Here is an 18,605-nt window from a genome sequence, read left to right as displayed (position 1 = left end):
GTGCAGACAAAGAGAGGTGGAGAGACTTGGGTTGGTGTTTTCAAGAAGTGAATTCCTACCTGGGGACCTTGTTCTGACTTCTTGCTATAAAAAAATCAGACAAGGAAGGAACAGTTCTGCATTCAGTTTACTGAAAATATACCTGCTCCTTAGTGACTGTCCCAGAAGGTCTTAGATTTCAATTGGTCTTTATTTTTTTTGCTGAAATTCAGTGCACAGGCACTTTGCTTTCCTCTGGGCTGTGCTGCCTGACCTGTGCTGTGTGACATTCCCACCCTTGCACTGATGCTGCAGAAGGGATTAATTAGTGCTGAAATAGTTAAGAATGTGATGAGCTTTACACCTGAGAGCAGGTTTTTTTCCCCTTCTTTGCCAGCAGGAGGGTTTTCCTCATGCAAAACAGAGCTGTTGGCATCCCCACTTACACTCTGAGCACATCCCCCTTTCTGCTCTCACACATGGTTGGTGTCCAAGCTGCCTGCAGGCACACAAGAACCTCTCCTGCCATGTGGATGCCCCGGCCTCAGGTCCTGGTGTCCTCCCAGGACCAAAGATGACAGCAAATTAGGCAAATTAGGCATGTTTCATATTCACTTTAAAGCAGAACTCCAGGTTGCTGTGTTTTCCTGTGCTGCAGGAGGTCACAGTGATGCTCAGAGCATGGAAATCCCACTGAAATAGCACTGAGATGACTCCAGGTCTGAGGACCAGGAGGGAGGATGTGGAGCAAAACAAGAGATGATCCATGCCTCACTGCAATGCTGGGAGGAATTTATATCCCTAAAGATCCCTCAACACACTGATCACCTCTTGGCTGCATCAGCACCTGCATTGCTTCTGCTACAGATGTCCCTCAGCACTCCTGATTCACAGCCAGTTCAGGTATCAGGCAAAGCTGCTGAGCAGTGAATACCTTTCATAATTTGCTGCTTTTAATGTATTCAGCCAGGGCAATTACATAAAATTACAGGTCTGCCCTTTTCATTTTACAGATTTCTTTTTTTTGTGTGTGTCCTAAGAAGGTTTAAATATTCAACGAGCCTGCTCAGTAAAGGCTGTGAGCAGGTTAAAACTGGGAGAGCAAATATTTTTACATTGCTCTGGCTTTAAAGATCCTTTTGAGGATGATTACTGAAATGTCTCTGCTCTTGCTGGAGGGGGAAGAGCTTCCCCTGCATGCAAATGGTACTGATTGTCACGTAACAAATTGCTGAGTGAATTCTGAAATGGCATTTGCACTCCTTGACCATGCCAATGAGTGTAATTTAAATAAATCCATTCATGAGGGCCTAATTAGCAGGGACCAGTGCAATTTTCAGTCTCTGCTAATCACAGGCTGAATCTGACAGAGTACTAAGTGCTTCTGAAGTGCTGGCAAGTTAAAATCACTCAAACCTTTCAAGGATCAAGCACTAGAACAGAAAAATACTGAATTAATATTGTTGTGTCCCCACAGGGGCTGGGGCTAGAACTGGAGAGGGGAGCAGGTCCTTGTGTGGTGTCTGGACCTCAGGAAACTGCCTCTGGGCTTATTCTTGCCTCTGTTTTTCCAGCTGTCAAAGGGAGATAACAATGCTGATTTCTTTGAGGTCAATTGAGGAGGAAAGCTTGAGTAAAGCTGAGTACAAGTTGTGTAACTTTTGTTTTTGCAGGGTTTCTTCAGTGTGTTTGTGTCAGAAATTCCTAATACGGAGAATCAGCTGATGTTATAAATTAGGAGGAGATGTTCAGGATTTGTTTAAAGTGTGATGGAACCAGCAGGAGCCCAGATTTCTGACTGGGCCATGTGCTGTAATGGCAGGAGTCCAATGTCACCATGAGACAGGTACCTGAGTCAGCTGAGTTCTCATCTCAGTGTCTGTGAATTAGAAATTCAGCATCTGATCACATCTTCCAGGGAAGTGACTCTGTTCTCACATCCTCTGCCTTTGTGGTCAGATTGTTGCATCTCTTTACCTGATAACATCTTCCAAGCAGGAGCTGTCATGGGAAAGTAAAAAGCAGCTTTTCTTTTTTTCCTTTTTTTTTTTTTTTTTTTTTTTTTTTTTTTTTTTTTCTGGTTTTGTTTTGTTTTTCAGAATGTAGACACACTGAGAATGGGAGTGGAACTAAACCACAAAGCAAAACCACTCGATCACCAGCCGTCTGCTGAGGCTTTGGGGATGCTGAGGAGCAGTGCACAACAGCATCCTTGTTCTGGTGGCTTTGAAATGAAACAAAGCCCCCAGACCTGGGCTGGGGACACCAGCAGCATCAGGTTTCACCTGCCCTTTGTGTCTGTGGGAGAAAAGCAGCTCGACCTTGACAAAACCTAACAAAAGTGGTGACCAGGCTGGGCAGCAGCTCAATATCCCAGCTTGGCTCAGCAAGGAACCATTTAACCAGGGACCTGGTTAAATCTGACCAAAACCTTGCTGAGATACTAAAGAATCTCAGTGCCTACAAGCTCATGGGCTGTGCTCCTACTTTTATCACCCTCTGTGTCAGTGGAGATTCCACAGATCTCGTTTCAGTTTTGGTTTTTTTCTTCTTTCCTTGTTTACTTTGCAGTTATGGTGTTAAGAATGAGACCTATACCTTTGTCAGCACGTTCTGGCTGCTATACCTCTCCTTTCCATTCTGTTAGGATCCTATTGCCAGGTTCATTATCTTTGCCTTGCTCATTAGATTAAATGAATTAAAACATCACCACCACAACAACAAAAATTACCTTCTGTTTACTGGAGACTTCAAACCTAAGGAGCAAAGTTAGATGGATAAATCATACTGTATAAAAGGTGGCCAAAAAAGCAAACCCAACTCACTCAGGCTGTCAGTTCTCTGGCATGCCATTTGTCATCAGCACAGTGTAATTATCACAGACTTTAGTGACACAATAAATATGAGAGCACAGGTGGTATCCGTTTTCAGGAGTTTAATTGAAGAAATGAAAGATCCTGTAATACAGAGTCAACACAGAATTTGTCAGGCTGCACTAAAACTTCAATAAACCTACGACCTTGAGGTCATAAAATTACTAGTTAGGAGTAAAATTTTTTATGATACACAAGTGAAGAGTATTGATTTTATAAAAAACAATTTTATAGGCAATATAAATGGTCAAAATGGCTCACTCCAGTCTTCTGCAGGGCCTGAAAACCCAGGAGTGTGTGCAAATCAATACAAATAATATTTTAGACCATACATTTTAATTCATTTATAAAATAAAGGCTGCATTTTTTTTCCCATAGCGCTACCACAGAAAAAAAAAATGAAGAACTAGGGAGTGGTTAGTCCAAAGATTTCTCAAATTTTCCTTGTCTTGCTGGTGTGATGTGTATTTGTAGGACTTCAGACTCCTGGGATGGTGCTTTGTTGGTTTTATTAAGCTCAGGGACTTGGGACCTTTCAGCAATGCCTCTGAGTGCACCTTTTAAGAAGAAAAAAATAATCCAGCTCATTCTATAGAATAGCATTTCAAGGAAACACAGAAATTTTGTTAGTACAGTAAGCAGAAGATGCAATGAGGCGACTCAAATCCCCACCTGGGAAATCTGGTGTAGGTCAAGATGAAGGTGTAGGACTCACAAAAACAGAAACCCAAGCTTCAGAGAGTCTGTGTTGACTCTGTGTTACAGGATCTTTCATTTTTCCAATTAAATAGCTGAAAACCTGTTATATTTTTGTATTCCCTCAGCTCTGGAGCAGGCACAGAGCTCGCTGATGGTGCTGTGCTCTGGGCTGGGCACCCTTCCTGAGGCACACAAAAACCTCTGCATTTCTGTGTTTTTGGTTTGTTTTTTGGCAGCTGTTCTCAGCCCCAGAGATGTAGTTGGTGTCTGCTGTGTGGAGCCCCTCACACCCTGAAGGAAGGCCAGCACCAAAGCCTTTCTTCCCGCCCACAGCGCTCACCGCCATTTTGTCTCCCAGCCTTGTCTCACCGCGCTCTTTCCTTTCAGGATCTTCCCTTTCTGGCTGCTCCGTGCCCACCTCAAACTCCCTCCACGAGGCTGTGGTAGGTGCTGCTTCTTGCTCAGTCCCTCAGCTGATGCATGCATGTGTGGGATGGCTGTCATGTGCCAGCAAGGCAGCACCAAAGCCTTTCTTCCAGCCCATGGCACTTGCTGCCATTTTGTCTCTCAGCCTCGCTCCTTCCTTTCATGATCTTCCCTTCCCTTTCTGGCTGCTCTGTGCCCATGGCAAACCCCCTCAGTGGGGATGTGGTAAGTGCTGCTTCTTGCTCAGTCCCTCAGCTGATGCCTGCATGTGTGAGATGGCTGGCATGTGCCAGTGAGGCAGCACCAAAGCCTTTCTTCCCATCTGTGGCACTCACCGCCATTTTGTCTCTTAGCCTTCATCGCCTCACTCCTTCCTTTCGGGATCTTCCCATCCCTTTCTGGCTGCTCCGTGCTCACCTCAAACCCTCTCCGTGGGTTTGTGGTAAGTGCTGCTTCTTGCTCAGTCCCTCAGCTAACGCTGTCCCTGCATGTGTGGGATGGCTGCCACGTGCCAGTGAGGCAGCACCAAAGCCTTTCTTCCCGCCTATGGTGTTCGCCGCCATTTTGTCTCTCAGCCTTGCTCCTTCCTTTCATGATCTTCCCTTCCCTTTCTGGCTGCTCCATGCCCATGGCAAACCCCCTCAGTGGGGATGTGGTAAGTGCTGCTTCTTGCTCAGTCCCTCAGCTTATGCATGTGTGGGATGACTGCCATGTGCCAGCAAGGCACCACCAAAGCCTTTCTTCCCACCTATGGTGTTCGCCGCCATTTTGTCTCTCAGCCTCGCTCCTTCCTTTCATGATCTTCCCTTCCCTTTCTGGCTTCTCCGTGCTCACCTCAAACCCCCTCAGTGGGGATGTGGTAAGTGCTGCTTCTTGCTCAGCCCCTCAGCTGATGTTCCTGCATGTGTGGGATGGCTGCCATGTGGTGCTCAGGCAGTGAAGGAGATGAGACCAAGGGAAGGGGAGACTGAGGTGAGATCTGAGGAAGAAATTCTTCCCTCTGGGGGTGAGAAGCTGTGGCTGTCCCATCCCTGGCAGTGTTGAAGGTTGGATGGGGCTTGGAGCACCCTGGGCTGGTGGGAGGTGTCCCTGACCATGGCAGGGGGGGCTTTAAGGTTCCTTTCCACCCAAACCAGTCTGGGGTTCTGGCAAGAAAAATCTCTTTGTAGTGTGGAGCCCAGGATGACTTGGGGTGTATGAGCTGTTCTAGTGCCAGACACCAGTTTGGGGTGGTGCCAAAGGCTTCATCCTTTTATTTATGTCGATTTCCACCTTGTCCTTTCTCTCAGAAGAAGGTCTGATCCTGAGTGCTGCTGAGAGAAGGTTCCTCCATCTTCCTCCAGAGGCTCCTGTTCCAGGGGGGTAAGTGAGGGTGCAATGGCTGACTCCTGTCAGGGGAGTCAGATCCTAAATGAGCTCTAAATCTTCCTTTGATCCTCATATATCCACTGCTGCTTGCTTTAAGGTGGTGCAGCTGAGGTGTGAGCTATGTCATTTAACAACGTTTAACTTCTTGGAGGGATAGCTGAGGTGACTTTCCTTCATCAGTGAATATGGATTCTTCCACATAATGGGATGGGAACAGGTTTGAGGGCCTTAGAGTTCAGCAGCTTCCGTGAGGCAAATTTGGGAGGTATTTCTGTGAGAGTTTAGTTTGAGGTGTTCTGTTAGAAAAGTCACTTTATGTTCTCAGATAACTTCTTTCACTTTTTTTAAAGCCTGGAGTATCTATTTCTTTTCTTGTGTGTTGAACAGATTATTATACAAATGAAATGGTTAACAATTCTTACACAAGGTGCCAGGTATAAAGACTGCAAAAGCCATTCAGGACTTTTTGTTAATAACATTTGAACAGGCATCCTCTAGAAAATGCCAGCAGCTCTCTCATATGAAGGGTTATTAAGGTCTGGACGACTTGACAGTCCCTTTTACAAAAAAATATAATCTGACAACTATTTGCTAAATATCAATAATGTCTCTGAGGGTACTTGTGAAATAATAAGAGGCATTCAGACAGGCTAACAAAGCATCCATGGACTGACTTTGGCATCAGGGGAGGACTTGAGTGTGCAGTAGCTCACAGGAATGGGCAGTAATGCTAAGTTGGCAGCCTGAAAATAACTGATTTTCAAAAGTTTTGGGTTTAATATTTTCAAAATTTTTCTACCTCTGAGGAAGGAATGAGCTTGCATCTTAAATTAGCTTAATATTAAGTCTAAAACCTCAATTAAAGTGGTTTGCAAGCCAAAACTTTTCTTTCCTCTCATGTAAATGGCCTTTTATAAATGAACTGCCTCATTAAATTCAGTTGGACTTCCCAGACAGGAGAAGGAGGGTAAGTAGTTTTCGTAGGCTGGTGTTAATGGAGTCATTTAATGCTGAAAAAATAAATAAATTTAAATTACAGACCTTTTTTTGAGAAGCACAGGTAGAGGAGTTACAGTAAAATACAGAACTTACACAGCCAAATACAAACAATAAAGTATTGTCTACCTCAGATGGCTTGAAACATTTCCTTATTGAAAACAGATGCTATTAAGTCCAAAACATTTCCGTTAAAAAGTAACTTTGTTGTTCTCGCTATGAATCGTTTTAAGCTATTTGTTTAGATTTAAAAAAAGGAAAATCTAAATTAGTTTTCCCTACTTTCAGATAAAGAATGGCTTATTCCAGCTCAGCACGGGACTTTGTTGCCCTTTCAGATCTGCATCCAAACCTTGCTCGTCCTGTAAGTCTCACAGACATAGTACTTTTGTTCTCAAACGAAATGGTATATGACTGTATTATATTACTGCAAAATTATGTAATTGACGTGTATTTAGCAACTAATAGCATTAGTATAATTGTTAGATATAAAGTACCTTGCCTTCTTTGTGTCTAAACCAGCAAAATGAAAATCGATGCTGCTGCTGTCCATAGTATGTGGATACCACAACCACAGATATTGACTGGACAATTCAATGCCTGAAAGTCTCAGAGGTTTCTTTGTGATGTTTTAAAAGGAGGCTGAATTAGTAAAGACATGTACAGAGTCAGCATTATGCAGGCACAATACATCTGTAACCTACAATAGTCTTTCAGTACAAGCTATGAACCTCAGGCCCGATCCTGCAGCCTTGTGTGTGCTCAGTCCCTCTGAGCTAAATGACACAGTGCTGGGTTATTCACACAAAACTCTTGCTGAATGGTGTGCTGGGCTGGCTGGATGGAAATCTCACAGTTTCATGTCAGATACTGTTGTTTCTGTTTCTTTAGAACAAAAAGCAGATTTCTGCGGTTGTCACTTTGAGGAGCTAAGAATTTTGCTGGTAGGAGAGAGTAGGATGAACTCCAAAGTAAACTTAATGAGCAGTAAAGCTTTGTACAGATGTTTGAGGATGATTTTTTTTGTTGTTGTTGTTGTCCTGATGTGGGTGAGGACTATGATCACTGGAGCAAGAACTGATCAGGATTAAATGTGCTGTAGAATTAAATGTTTTTTCTCCTTTGGGTTTTAGGTGTCTGAATAAAAAACCCAAAGTCTGGAGGGGCTCAGTTTTTCATTATTTGCTTTTCAAGGTGATGTTTTAATAAGGAAGGGAGGAGCCCACACCCTTGTCTGTGGCAGTATTTCCCACCCTTCCCTGTGCAGCCCAGGAGTGGTAATGTGTCCCCTGAGTGCTCAGCTCTGCTGGGACCTGGGCAGAGTTTCCCTGGAGCTGTGCTGCACCTCTGCAGAGCTGGATGTCCTGCAGGAGGCCTGGTGTTTGTGAAAAGGGTGCAAACAAGGAGTTTTCCTGTTCCCACAGCTTTTTATTTGTGAGGGACACAATTTAAGGTTTGGGGTTTTTTTGGTGAACTGGGTGTTTTATACTCCCTTACAGGGGTGTTAGATATTCTCTCCAACCTTTTATAAGCTTCTGGTCTCCAAGAAAGCTACTTTAATCTGTTATTTATTTTAATCTCTTATTTTAAAATCCTCTGTTATGGCTTTGTTTTTTTATTCGGCCACCTAAAATCCAAAGGAGAAAAAACATTTAATTCTACAACGATCCATTAACTCAGGTAAAAAAGCATTTATTTTACAAATGAAAATAATCTTGAATATTGCATTTATCAACAGGTAGTAAAGAAAGTGTTTTTATAACAAAATCACTAGTATGTCATGACAGAATGACAAGGATATGGGTAGGATTTTAAAACAGCTGAGCACACACCTTTCAGAGGCTTTTTATTATTATTATTATTTTTAACTGGCAGCTTATTTTTCAAGAGTGAAACAGATCAAAGCCTAAGGAACTCTGATGTGTTCAGGCTGCTGTCTCACGATCTGCTTGAGCAGCCTCAAGCAATGCTCTGCCAAAGAAGGCAGCACAGCCGCTGCATCAGTGCGGGAGCATTCTGCTCCTCCTCTTTCGCTGGAGCCGGTGCTTGTGGAGTTGCACAATGAACTGAGCAAGGAAAAGCCCTCTGGAAAGTTTTTTTCCTCTTTCTTTCCCTCCAGTAGCTTCCAGCCACACCACTTCCTTCTGCCAGCGTGCTGCTGGCAAAAGGTGAATATATTTGCATCAGGGACAGGAGAGAAGCTCTTTGCAAACTGGAGATGAACTTCATTCATGTGAAGAGTCCTTCCAGCTGTCAGTTCTTTTTGCTGATGGTGAGATACAGGGTATCTTGCACTCTGATTTAACTCTAATTGTTGTTTCTTAAACCAAACCAAAAGAGCATAATACAATCTTCATCTAAATCACTACAAGTTGCAGACTGATAAAGTTTTCTGTTAGGAAGAGCTGTAATCTTCCCTCCACCCTGAGCTCATTGCCACCACTGCAGGATAAGGCAGTTACCTTGCTCCATCTAGTGATTGGGAGCAAACTCCTATCTCACACTGAGCAGAATCTTATTTTTTAAATAAAAGAGTGCTCACCACACAGATATATATGATTAATGTATGTATTTTATTTATACCTACATCTTCCTTCCAGTGTGTGTCTGCTCCAAGTAGTTTTGTTTAACTGGGATAATCTTGCACAATAAACACAGGTTTAGCAAAGCAGAATAAGATTGATTTTGTTTTGAATCATCCAGAAAGTTCCCTTTGTAGTCAGCTGAGAGACAGACAGCAAGAAAGAGGCACCTGTAGAAATTTATGTTGCTCAGATGAGGATGAGATAAAGAGCTCACCCTGTGTGGATCTTGGTGCTGACAGCAGGGGAAACCTTGGATGCTTAACTGTAAAATAAATCCTGCCCAGGCTCCTCATGGTGCATTTCAGGAGATCTGAGACCTGTGCAGAGAGCATGAAACAACAACACTGCTGCCTACCTGAGGAGAGACTGCTGTACAACAGCCAAAACTGTGAATGCTTTGGGTGAACTTTTGTCCTCCCACTGTCCTTACAAAGAGAAACAGATGTATTTCTTTTAATATTTTTATTAGTCATTCTTTTTCTTACAGCAAAATTGTGTGTTTATGTTTTAGCCTGTAGTTCATATGGTACTGTGGAATAAATAGATTAAAGTGATTACTAGTCAGAAATATGTTTATTATCATCAGTAGAGTATGAGTCCATGAAATCTAATTCATCTCCTACATCTGTGTTTAATACTTGTATTCTATAATCTCTTTATTTTTTAGAATGTAATCGGTGTGGTTATTGGGAAAACAGATGTCAGAGGCTTTCCAGACAGAAAAAGTACAGTCCCTTTTAACTGTTCTTACTTCATTTTCTTACATAGTATAACTTGGCATATATGCAATCATACATAAATATTTAAGTATTTAAATGATAAACAGACTTAGTGTAAAATATAGAGAATTAAAATGGACAAAAAAATTGCTGTGTGTGTTTGAGAACCAAGATGAAAGAGCAGCATTCATTGGGCTAAAGTTTTCACTGATGATTTAAAATGAACATTGCATGATGCTGGGCTAGCATGCACACTCCTTCACAACCTGGCTTTGGGGCTTTTTCTGTGATTGTTCATGCCCTGAATGGAGCACTGCAGGGTTATTTTATTTCTCTTGCACTCTTATCTGTACGTTTACCCAGTACAACCTCAAGGAAGGGGTGGGGGGAAGAGGTAGGAGGTGGGATGGAGCAAATCCCACCATCCCCACCCAGGAACACCAATACTTGCCCAGCCTGCTGACCTCTAGTGGAACTCCCCAGATTGCTGGTGCTCAGTTCGTGGCAAAACCTGGAAATCAGAGTTTTCACACAGATATTCTAGGCTGAAACCAAACTGTGCTCATGGGGTGTAACAGTGCTGTTTATTTTTGCAGACATTGGGTCTGAAAGATACACCTTCAGCTTTACTATTCGGGATTCACCCACTTATTTCATAAATGTGAGCTCTTGGGGCAGAGGAGAGTATGTGAGATCACTTGCAGAAAGTTTTAGAGTTGGAGACTGTGGTAAGTTGGAGTTTATTCACAACAGGGTTCTGTTTGAATGTGTTGGTTTTTTTTTTTTCCCCAGTAAATCAGGGTTATGTGCTTGTGGTTTTGCTATATTTTTCTCCAAGGAGTCAGAAAATTGTCTAATTGGAAACAAATTGCTCAGTTATGCTAAGCATAAAGAGGAAAGGAGTAAAATTTCAAGGGTTTAAATTAAAACCCAGTAAATATGTCAACAAAAAAAAAGATTAGATACAAACCTACTGAATGCAGCCACCCAGGACTTACCTTTAGTTAATAAACCTCAATCCTTGTTCTTATAAATTATGAAAAATAAACTCTGTAGAGTGGTTTGGTGTTAGTCCTAGCTGTCACTAATGAAGACAATGATTGTCTGTAGAATCAGAACAAAACTTTTGCCTTTATTTATGGTCTGGGCTTTTATCTTGCTAATAGAAATTTTGCTGCCTCTTGGTGCTAGATCAGAGTGTTTGGGTAAAACTTGTGACAAGGAAGGGTGCTCACACAAGAACTTGGGGTCATTTTGTTCCCATTAAATGCCTGGGGGACTCCTGTGGGACTGTGGCAGCTGTCTGGACAGATGGGGTTTCCAGAATTCAGACATTTAGCAGCAGTCACTGCATGGATCTCTTTTTCCTTCTGCTATCAGCCTTGAAAACAACCATTTTTCAAAGCTGTCTCTCTTCACAAGTACCCACATTCTGTTTCCTAACATAACTTATCAATGTTTTATTTTAGTTACAATTGAAAATCCTTTAGTCCAGTCAAAGGAAGCAGAAAGGGAAGAAAAATTCAACCCTGTAACTCCTAGGTAAATCTAAAGCATATAAACTATGTTTTTTTTCCAGAAGGAGCAGTGTTACTACTTGCTTTAGCTGCCAGCTGACTGGAGCAGCATGCAGCTCATAGAAGTATTTTGGGTTTATCTTCTTCTGTATCTCTATCTTCCCTCTGTTCAACCAGGTTTGGTCAAATACTCTCAAAAGAGATTCTATCTCTCAGTCCTTGGATTTCTGTCCTAAAATGATACTGCTCCTTGTAACTAAACAGAGTGAATGTCTCTCTTTTGTGAATTCAGATTTTTTTTTTATTGGTTGATAAGTGCTGAAATATGTCTTGTACTCTGCTAGCATTTCCATTCTAAAGAAGTATAAAGGAAATAATAACATTAAAGTATATCATTTAGAAAAAAATAATTTTAGAAAAAATTAATCTGAACTCCTCTGTCTCTTTAGGGAAAGCAGTAGAGGAATAAATCAGCAGCTATTTTATCACATGACTTGAATTATCATTTTATTCTCTTAATATATTGGCCAGTTGATTGATGGGCTCTGTTTGCTGCATGCTCTCTAGTGGCTACAAATTATTGCTCAGTGAAAATCACTCCGTGGTCAAAAGATCTTCATGTTATGACATGGACACCAAACTACTTTCTCTGTTGCACCTGCCCGTCAAGGACCCTCAGGATTATTATTCACTGGGTGATATCACTGCAAATGGACAAAGCCTGGATGGAAAAATCCTTAATGTGCTTGCAGCTGTCATGTCAGTAAGTTCAGGAGCCACTGCAGAGTATTTTTTGTGTGTGAATGTGGATTTTGGGACATGTAGTGGAGAGGAATTGCTGGGCTGGTTTGTTTGCTGTCACTTAGCTGCCTTACAGTAACCACACAACCTGCTTGAGAGCTTCATCACCAAGATTTCCAGCAGGAGGGGGGAATTAAGGGAATGGAAATGTCCTACAGCAGTGGCCTCTTTGAAATAATGCCTGTGCAAGTAAAAAGATGTAAACTGCACATTTTTATAAAAGGAATTGAGTCCCTTTATCTTAAAGTAACTTCACTGTTGTTAAGCTTTTAGTGGTGTACAGGTGTTGGGGTTTTTTTCAGTGGTCTACAGGTTTTTGCCCCCTTTTATCTCTTTTTTTTTTTTTTTTCCAGGTTATCACTTCAGTTATTCTAAACTCTAAGAGGGAAAATGACTGCTCCTCTTTCTTCTTACAGGTTGGGGAGCCAAAGTATTTTATGACTTCAGACAAAAGAAAAGGTCAGAGATGTGAAGTAAAGCTGTATGATGAAACAGAGGTGTCTTTTCCCATTGTATGGTAAAATGTTTTTTGATCCCCTAAAATTCCCAAAGTAAGACAAGAGTAGGGAAAGGAATTAACTAGAATACAGACTGTTCTAATACTATATTTTCATTTAAATGTATGGTTATTTGGGTGATGAGGCAGCAATGTAGGTTAAACAGAGGTTTAAAAAAGAGATTCATCCGAGTGACCTCATCTGTATTGTCTAGTTTTATTACTTGCTGACAGACTCTCAGCTCATGAATGGGAAAATGGTTCCAAATAGCTACATTTTGTTAATGTGGAAATTTGAACTAATTCAGGAAATGGTGTTTAGAAACAATTGCAAAGGCAGTACATGTATTCCACAAACTATGTAAGGGGGGGAGGGAAGGAGTGTGCTTCATTTTTAAAGCCAAGAAGATTTAATAAGTGGAATGGAAATAGGTTGAAATAGCTTTATAATGTTTAAAACAGCACAGAAACATTTTTTGATACTACTCTGGCCCTATTTTCCAACTGTATCCTCTTTACAGACATGACAATGCCCATACCACTGATGCATGTAAACAGTGGTTTGCTTACATAGCAACAACTGGATTTTGCCCTGAGTTTGTTCAATAAACTTGTGGCTTTCTACATGCAAGGGGGTGTGGGGGTTGGTTTGCTCTGGCTTTGCTGCCTGGTGGCTGAAATGACCTTTGTTCTCCAGACAGGAGCAGCAAGATAGCATAGCTCTCAGTGCTGGAGTCAGAAGCTGTGTTACCATTCAGTGCAGCGTTTAACAGGGGTGAAGGACTCACAGCAACACGAATAAGCATCTGTGGCATGAAGTTTTTCACCCCCTGAGCTGCAGTTGTGTTTCAGTGCTGGCACACAGGGATCCAGAGCTGTGCAGGCACTGGAGGAGCCTCAGGAGCAGGCGGTGCTCCTGTGCTCCCCCTCAGCTCTGCCTTTTGCCCTTTGGTGGAGCTGTGGGTGGTGACAAAGATTAAAGAAATCCTTGAGCAACAGCTCAAGTGAAGATAACTGAGGCCATCAGAAAGAGGGGGCTGAGCAATCCTAGGTGAAAAGGAAATGTCTTCAATATTTTTCCAGGTATCAGGGGAAAAAAACCACCAGGACAAACCTGTGTTTGGCAGTATTCTTGCCATCCAGACTTAGGAGGAACTGAATGAGATTTATCAAGGATCCTTAACCATCCAATGACCATTTGGGAGGGATAGCACTGACCTCACTCCTGTCACAACATCCACAGTGACAACAAGGACTGCAGTGTTGGGAAGTCAGCCCCACATCTGGCCTAGTGATGTCAGCAGCCAAGGCTCAGCTGAGGAGCAGTGATTGTCACTGTGGTTGCATTTTGTTAGAAATTCCTTTTGTCAAAGCTCAGAAGTACACACAGGGCTCTTTTCCCCAGGTATATTCTGCATTTAATAATTTTCTAACAGTGTAATAGCTCTTTCTTTTGTCCTCTTCAGCAAGGGGTAAAACAGGGATTCTTTTAGCCTGTGCACAAAGCATCCTGGCTGGCCAAAACCTAGATGCCTGTGGATAGATGTGGCATTTCATTTGCCTGTAAGAAAGGAGTTGTGTCCCTTTTGAGCAATTTAATTATACAATATATACATATTTTATGTAGCTTTTTAGCTTTAGTGCTGTTTCAAAACACTTTTCATACATTAACTCTTTTAATTTAGTTGGGATAATGAATCTATTCAGCTTGCACAGAGTTGGATCCCACGAGAAACAGGTAAAACAGTCTGGGGTTTATTTTTTTAGCAGTGTTTCTTAACGTGATACTTATTCTACAGTAACAGAGCTGGTTGGGCTTTTTGCTTGGCTGTTTTTTTTCTGTGTGCACAGTAATATTTGCAGCAGATGTGAGAATAAATTTTGACAAGTTTCGGAACTGTATGACTGCAACTGTGACCTCAAAAACCATCATTACAACTAACCCAGGTAAGAGCTGCTCAAGTATTCCCTTGGTATCACTAAGCACTGCAGACTAAAATGCAGGAACTGAAACACCTGAAGGGCTGCTTGCTTCTGCCTGTGCCCTGCTTCTTGTCTGTTATATAGTGACCAAAGCTTTTGGCTTTCCCCTTTTTTCCTTTGTTTATATGTATTTTTCATAATTTTGCCTAAGCTAAGGACTAGCAGTTCAAATTAAAAAAAAAAAAAGAGAGAGAAAAGCATTTCTTGGCTAATTCCAAGAGATACCTTAGGGCTACCAGAATAAAAAGCTGTAAAATAGAATGCTGCTGTTATTTTTACATACATTAATAACTTTGTAAAATCCCTTTTCAAGAAACAGCAGAAGCAAACGTTCTCTTCAGCTTCATAAAAGAGAGTGCACAACCAGAAGCTCTGTATGATAAAATGGAGCAGTCAAAAGACTCTGTTAACTGTAAGCATGGATTCAGACACTTTGATTTGATTTAACCACAGTGTGGAGTTTCCTGGGGCAGTGGAAATGTCAGGTTTCTCTATGCACATGGATGCAAAGCAGAGGCACAGCCTGGCTGAACACTCACAGGTCTGCTCTGTTGTTCCTGGTGTTACAGAACTGGCCCTTATGGTGCCAGTTATGCATCTCCAGGGTTGGTGACTCTGCCCACTGCCAGCCTGCTTGGCATGTTCTGTCTTCAATAAGTATGAAAATGGAGAGGGAAAAGGTCTGTCAAAAATGGGGGGGTGCACAGATTAAATATTAGCCCTTTTCCTGATTTGACTCCTCTTTGGTTTATTTTTTCTCTCCAAATGCAAAGCCTACTTCAAAAGGAAGCTGTGTTTGGCTTTTCTGGTGCTTTAGATCAAATCTAATCCTTTTTATTACTTTAAGACCCCCTTTTTTTTTTTTTTTTTGGCTGCTGATCATCTGTGTTCTTTCTCAGACACACTTAACATGTCTTTTAAACTTCTAGTGGAGACAATCGTTGATGTTTATACCGTGGAACAGCTGAAGGAAAAAGCTTCCCAGTGTGCTGGGAAACCTGAACCAGTCTATGGCATTATTTATGGCTACATTTCTACACTGGACATTGATGACAATCCATCTAAAGTTATTCACAACAGATGGTAAGCAACTGCCTGGTTTAAATTTGTATTTAAAAGTACTTGTCCTCCTTCCTCTGACACAAATTAGATAGAACAATGTTTTAGTCAAGTTCTGGACAAGAAATACAACTCTTTTGGAGGATGCCATGTGAATGTCTGGTGTGTAGACTTCCAGATGGAGCAAGGAAGAGGAGTTGGCTTTCTGGAGGACTTGCTCTTCCTGGTGCTTGAGGAAAGAAGAAGAAAGAGACCATTTTGTCTGAGTCAGAGTTTAGAAGACAAAGATTTTTTTTTTTCTTTTTTTTAAAGAGGAAAAGTCTCTTGGGAAATCTCAGGCTAGGAACCAGTTTCAAACACAGAGACCTTGCATATATGCATTAATTATCTTCTTATGTTTCAGCTCAGTGTGCAGATTTCTAGTGACTGAAATGTCAAACACATGCACTTTCTGCAGTGATGTTCCTTCAGATTCCAAGTCAACTTTTGCAAGCTTTGACATCCTCATTGATCTGACAGATCACACAGGCACCCTTTATTCTTGTTACCTGTCTGACTGGGTAGCTGAGGAAACCTTAGGCTGCACTGTAAGTAGAAACTAATTAGGTTGTTTTGATTTCATCTGATGAAAATTACAAGTTTACATAAATGTCTTGGTATTTACCTGTGTGTACACACCAGGTGAACACGTTGTGTGTACATATGGGCAAGCCAGAAGTTGGAAGTCAGTAACTAAGAAGAAGAAATAAGAAGAAATGTGCTCAGTGTGAGAGTGAGCACTCTATTCAGCATGTTGCTTTATTTTAATTAATTCACACTTTTCTAAGAACATGGTTGGGATTTCCTGCCTTTGATTCTCAAACACCCTTCAATTCATTCTGCATAATCTGACTGTCTTGGGGTACACATATCACACCAAACACTGTGTTAAAGTAGGAACATACAGCTGAGAAATGGATAAAAATATGATGTGTAAGATCATGGTCAGTTTGTTGTGGAGGTGTTGTCACAAACACCTGCTGAAGAAGTGTTCTGGGATGTCCTGATGTTAACAGGTCCATCAGTTCCTCACTCTGACAGAAAACAAGAGGACTGCACTGAAATGGCAACTTCTTCTGGAACGAAGCAAGATTTATTTCAAAGTGAGTATTTAAACACTGATTTAAACCAGTGGCTGTTAGGAAATAGTAGTATATACTTCAGCAGCATATTTGGTACTAAAAATTCCATGGAAATTCTGCTAAACCTTTAAAAATTGGGATTTTTTTTTTTTTATGGCATATATATTCTGAATATTCCAAGTATAGCCTTTGTCAGAACTGCAGTATTAGGGGGATGTCCCTGCAGGGCCTCTTTCAGACAAACTCTGAAAGACACAAACTGCTCCTGGCCACTACTGATTTGGGAGCTGGGATTTCCAAACCCTTTTATGTGATTTACTTGGTCACTGTGTTCTATAAACTGTAGGTTTACAATGAATAAAGTTTAAGAACAGCTGCTGGCCAGAATAAGATGCAGTCAATACATGTAACAGATTGGATGCTGCATGGGGTTACCAAAGGATATTTCTTCCTTTCTTCTGTATTTTTTGGAATAATGTGGTTAGGTATCTCCAAAATCTGCAGTGCTCCTTAAAAATCTGCTATTATTTGCCAAATCCTTTAGTTTTTTTAATCATGTGCTGCTTACTGGACTGGATTCATTTTTGACTGAACTGCCTGCTTTAGGACAACTCTAAAATGACTCTTTTTTTCTTTTTAAACTTGCCATGCTTAGCAAAATTATTCCTCCTCCCTCATCTCCCCCACCCTCTGCCTGTATATCCAGGAAAAAATCAAAGTGTTTTACATGAATAGTGACAGGGAAACAGCCCAAAATGTGTGCACTTGAACACAAACCATTGTAAAATGTCTCTAACCAAGTCTGCCAATTAAACCTGCTGTGTGGTATTTGAAAAGTTATTTCAAAGGGCTCTACAGCAGTAAAAACAAAGATCCTGGATCATCTTTTACAGGTTACTTTGTCACCCAACTGGAGAAAGGGACTGAAAGTGAATGTTCTTTCCTGTAAACTGGCAGACCCTGCAGAGGCGAGTCAGAGCTTGGTGGGAAAAGGAGATTGGAAATAAGAGATTATGCTACTAATAACAGCTAAAAAAAAAAACTTAAAAACCCCTTACTTCACTGTGTTACTCAGAGGCAGGATGCTCTTGTCTTGTATTTTCCTAAGTGTGTTCTGATGGTACAGCAGGAATACGAGTTACTAATCCCTGTTTGTGGGCTCTGTGTTGATCTGTTTCAGCAGAAAAGTTAAATTTTTACTGAATTCAGCTCCTCAGCAGGGGGTGGAAGGTTTCTTCACCCAGTTTAGAATACCTTTGAAAAAAACCCAGAAATAATAAACAGCCCAAAAGAGAGATCTGTTGAGTTTGTGTTTGTAACTGCCTTCCTACCTTGTTGCTACCTCTGTGTTAGTTAAAGAAAAAATAAAATCCCACTTTGAAATAGTGCCTGGCTTGGTGATGCATGTTGGTGGGGCCAGACATGGAACTTGGAGCAACTGCAGAGGCTTGGGAAAAGCTTTGGTGTTTGCAAAGCTGCTTTTTTCCAGAGCAGATTGGGAATTCCATTGCAGGAATGGAATGATCAGTTCCCAGGGACCTCTGCCAAACAATCAAGGGTGAAGAGAAAGGGCTCTTCACCCTTAGCTGAACAGAACCAACCCAGGTATCCATATTTTGCCTTTCTCCATGTATTTTTTGCATGGTTTTAATCTCTTTTTGCTGTCCTTGGCTTCCCTGCAGCTGGTGTACTTGCTACACTCACCTTGTGAGCATCCCAAGAGTCAGCATGTTTAAAATGGTGGGAGGAAACAGCCCCCCCTCTTCTGCAAGGTGGTTGTGAGGCTTAGCACAGCCTGATCATCCCTCCTGTCCTGCCTGCCCCCTCCAGCAAGGTGGCAGAGAGAAAACAGCCACAGAAACAGTGAATTTGGACAAAGCAACCACCAAGTTTGGATCCTCCTCATCGTGGGAGTGGGAACAAGGAAGTGAAAGCACAAAGAAATGGTTTGGTGTTGGGTGACTGCAGCTCTCCTGCTGCACC

The 18,605-nt window shown here is 41.7% G+C and overlaps 2 protein-coding genes across 2 annotated transcripts in view; both read left to right on the top strand.

Annotated features, from left to right (window-relative positions):
* Window positions 1-18,605, top strand: part of SSTR5 (somatostatin receptor 5) — a 591,623-nt gene that overhangs the window by 65,743 nt on the left and 507,275 nt on the right. The gene's annotated exons all lie outside the window — the stretch shown is intronic.
* On the top strand, window positions 6,637-17,629 carry MEIOB (meiosis specific with OB-fold). The gene is made up of 13 exons (XM_008490471.1): window positions 6,637-6,705; window positions 9,594-9,651; window positions 10,242-10,373; window positions 11,115-11,187; window positions 11,730-11,925; window positions 12,380-12,480; window positions 14,145-14,197; window positions 14,311-14,406; window positions 14,756-14,854; window positions 15,372-15,525; window positions 15,905-16,088; window positions 16,557-16,643; window positions 17,516-17,629. The coding sequence occupies exons 1-13, from the start codon at window positions 6,637-6,639 to the stop codon at window positions 17,627-17,629; spliced, it is 1,416 nt and encodes a 471-aa protein (XP_008488693.1).

The sequence above is a fragment of the Calypte anna genome, chromosome 14 (genome assembly GCF_003957555.1).
Source record: "Calypte anna isolate BGI_N300 chromosome 14, bCalAnn1_v1.p, whole genome shotgun sequence".
Taxonomy (NCBI): Eukaryota; Metazoa; Chordata; class Aves; order Apodiformes; family Trochilidae; genus Calypte; species Calypte anna.
The sequence above is the reverse complement of the archived record's forward strand: the minus strand, read 5'-3'. Positions and strand labels throughout refer to the sequence as shown.

What these genes read in the sequence shown, in the direction of transcription:
- MEIOB (XM_008490471.1), top strand. Translation starts at nt 6,637, where the DNA reads ATGGCTTATTCCAGCTCAGCACGGGACTTTGTTGCCCTTTCAGATCTG. An exon ending in ATCCAAACCTTGCTCGTCCT is followed by an intron (nt 6,706 to 9,593) that starts GTAAGTCTCACA and finishes TTTATTTTTTAG; the next exon opens with AATGTAATCGGTGTGGTTAT. An exon ending in AGGCTTTCCAGACAGAAAAA is followed by an intron (nt 9,652 to 10,241) that starts GTACAGTCCCTT and finishes TTATTTTTGCAG; the next exon opens with ACATTGGGTCTGAAAGATAC.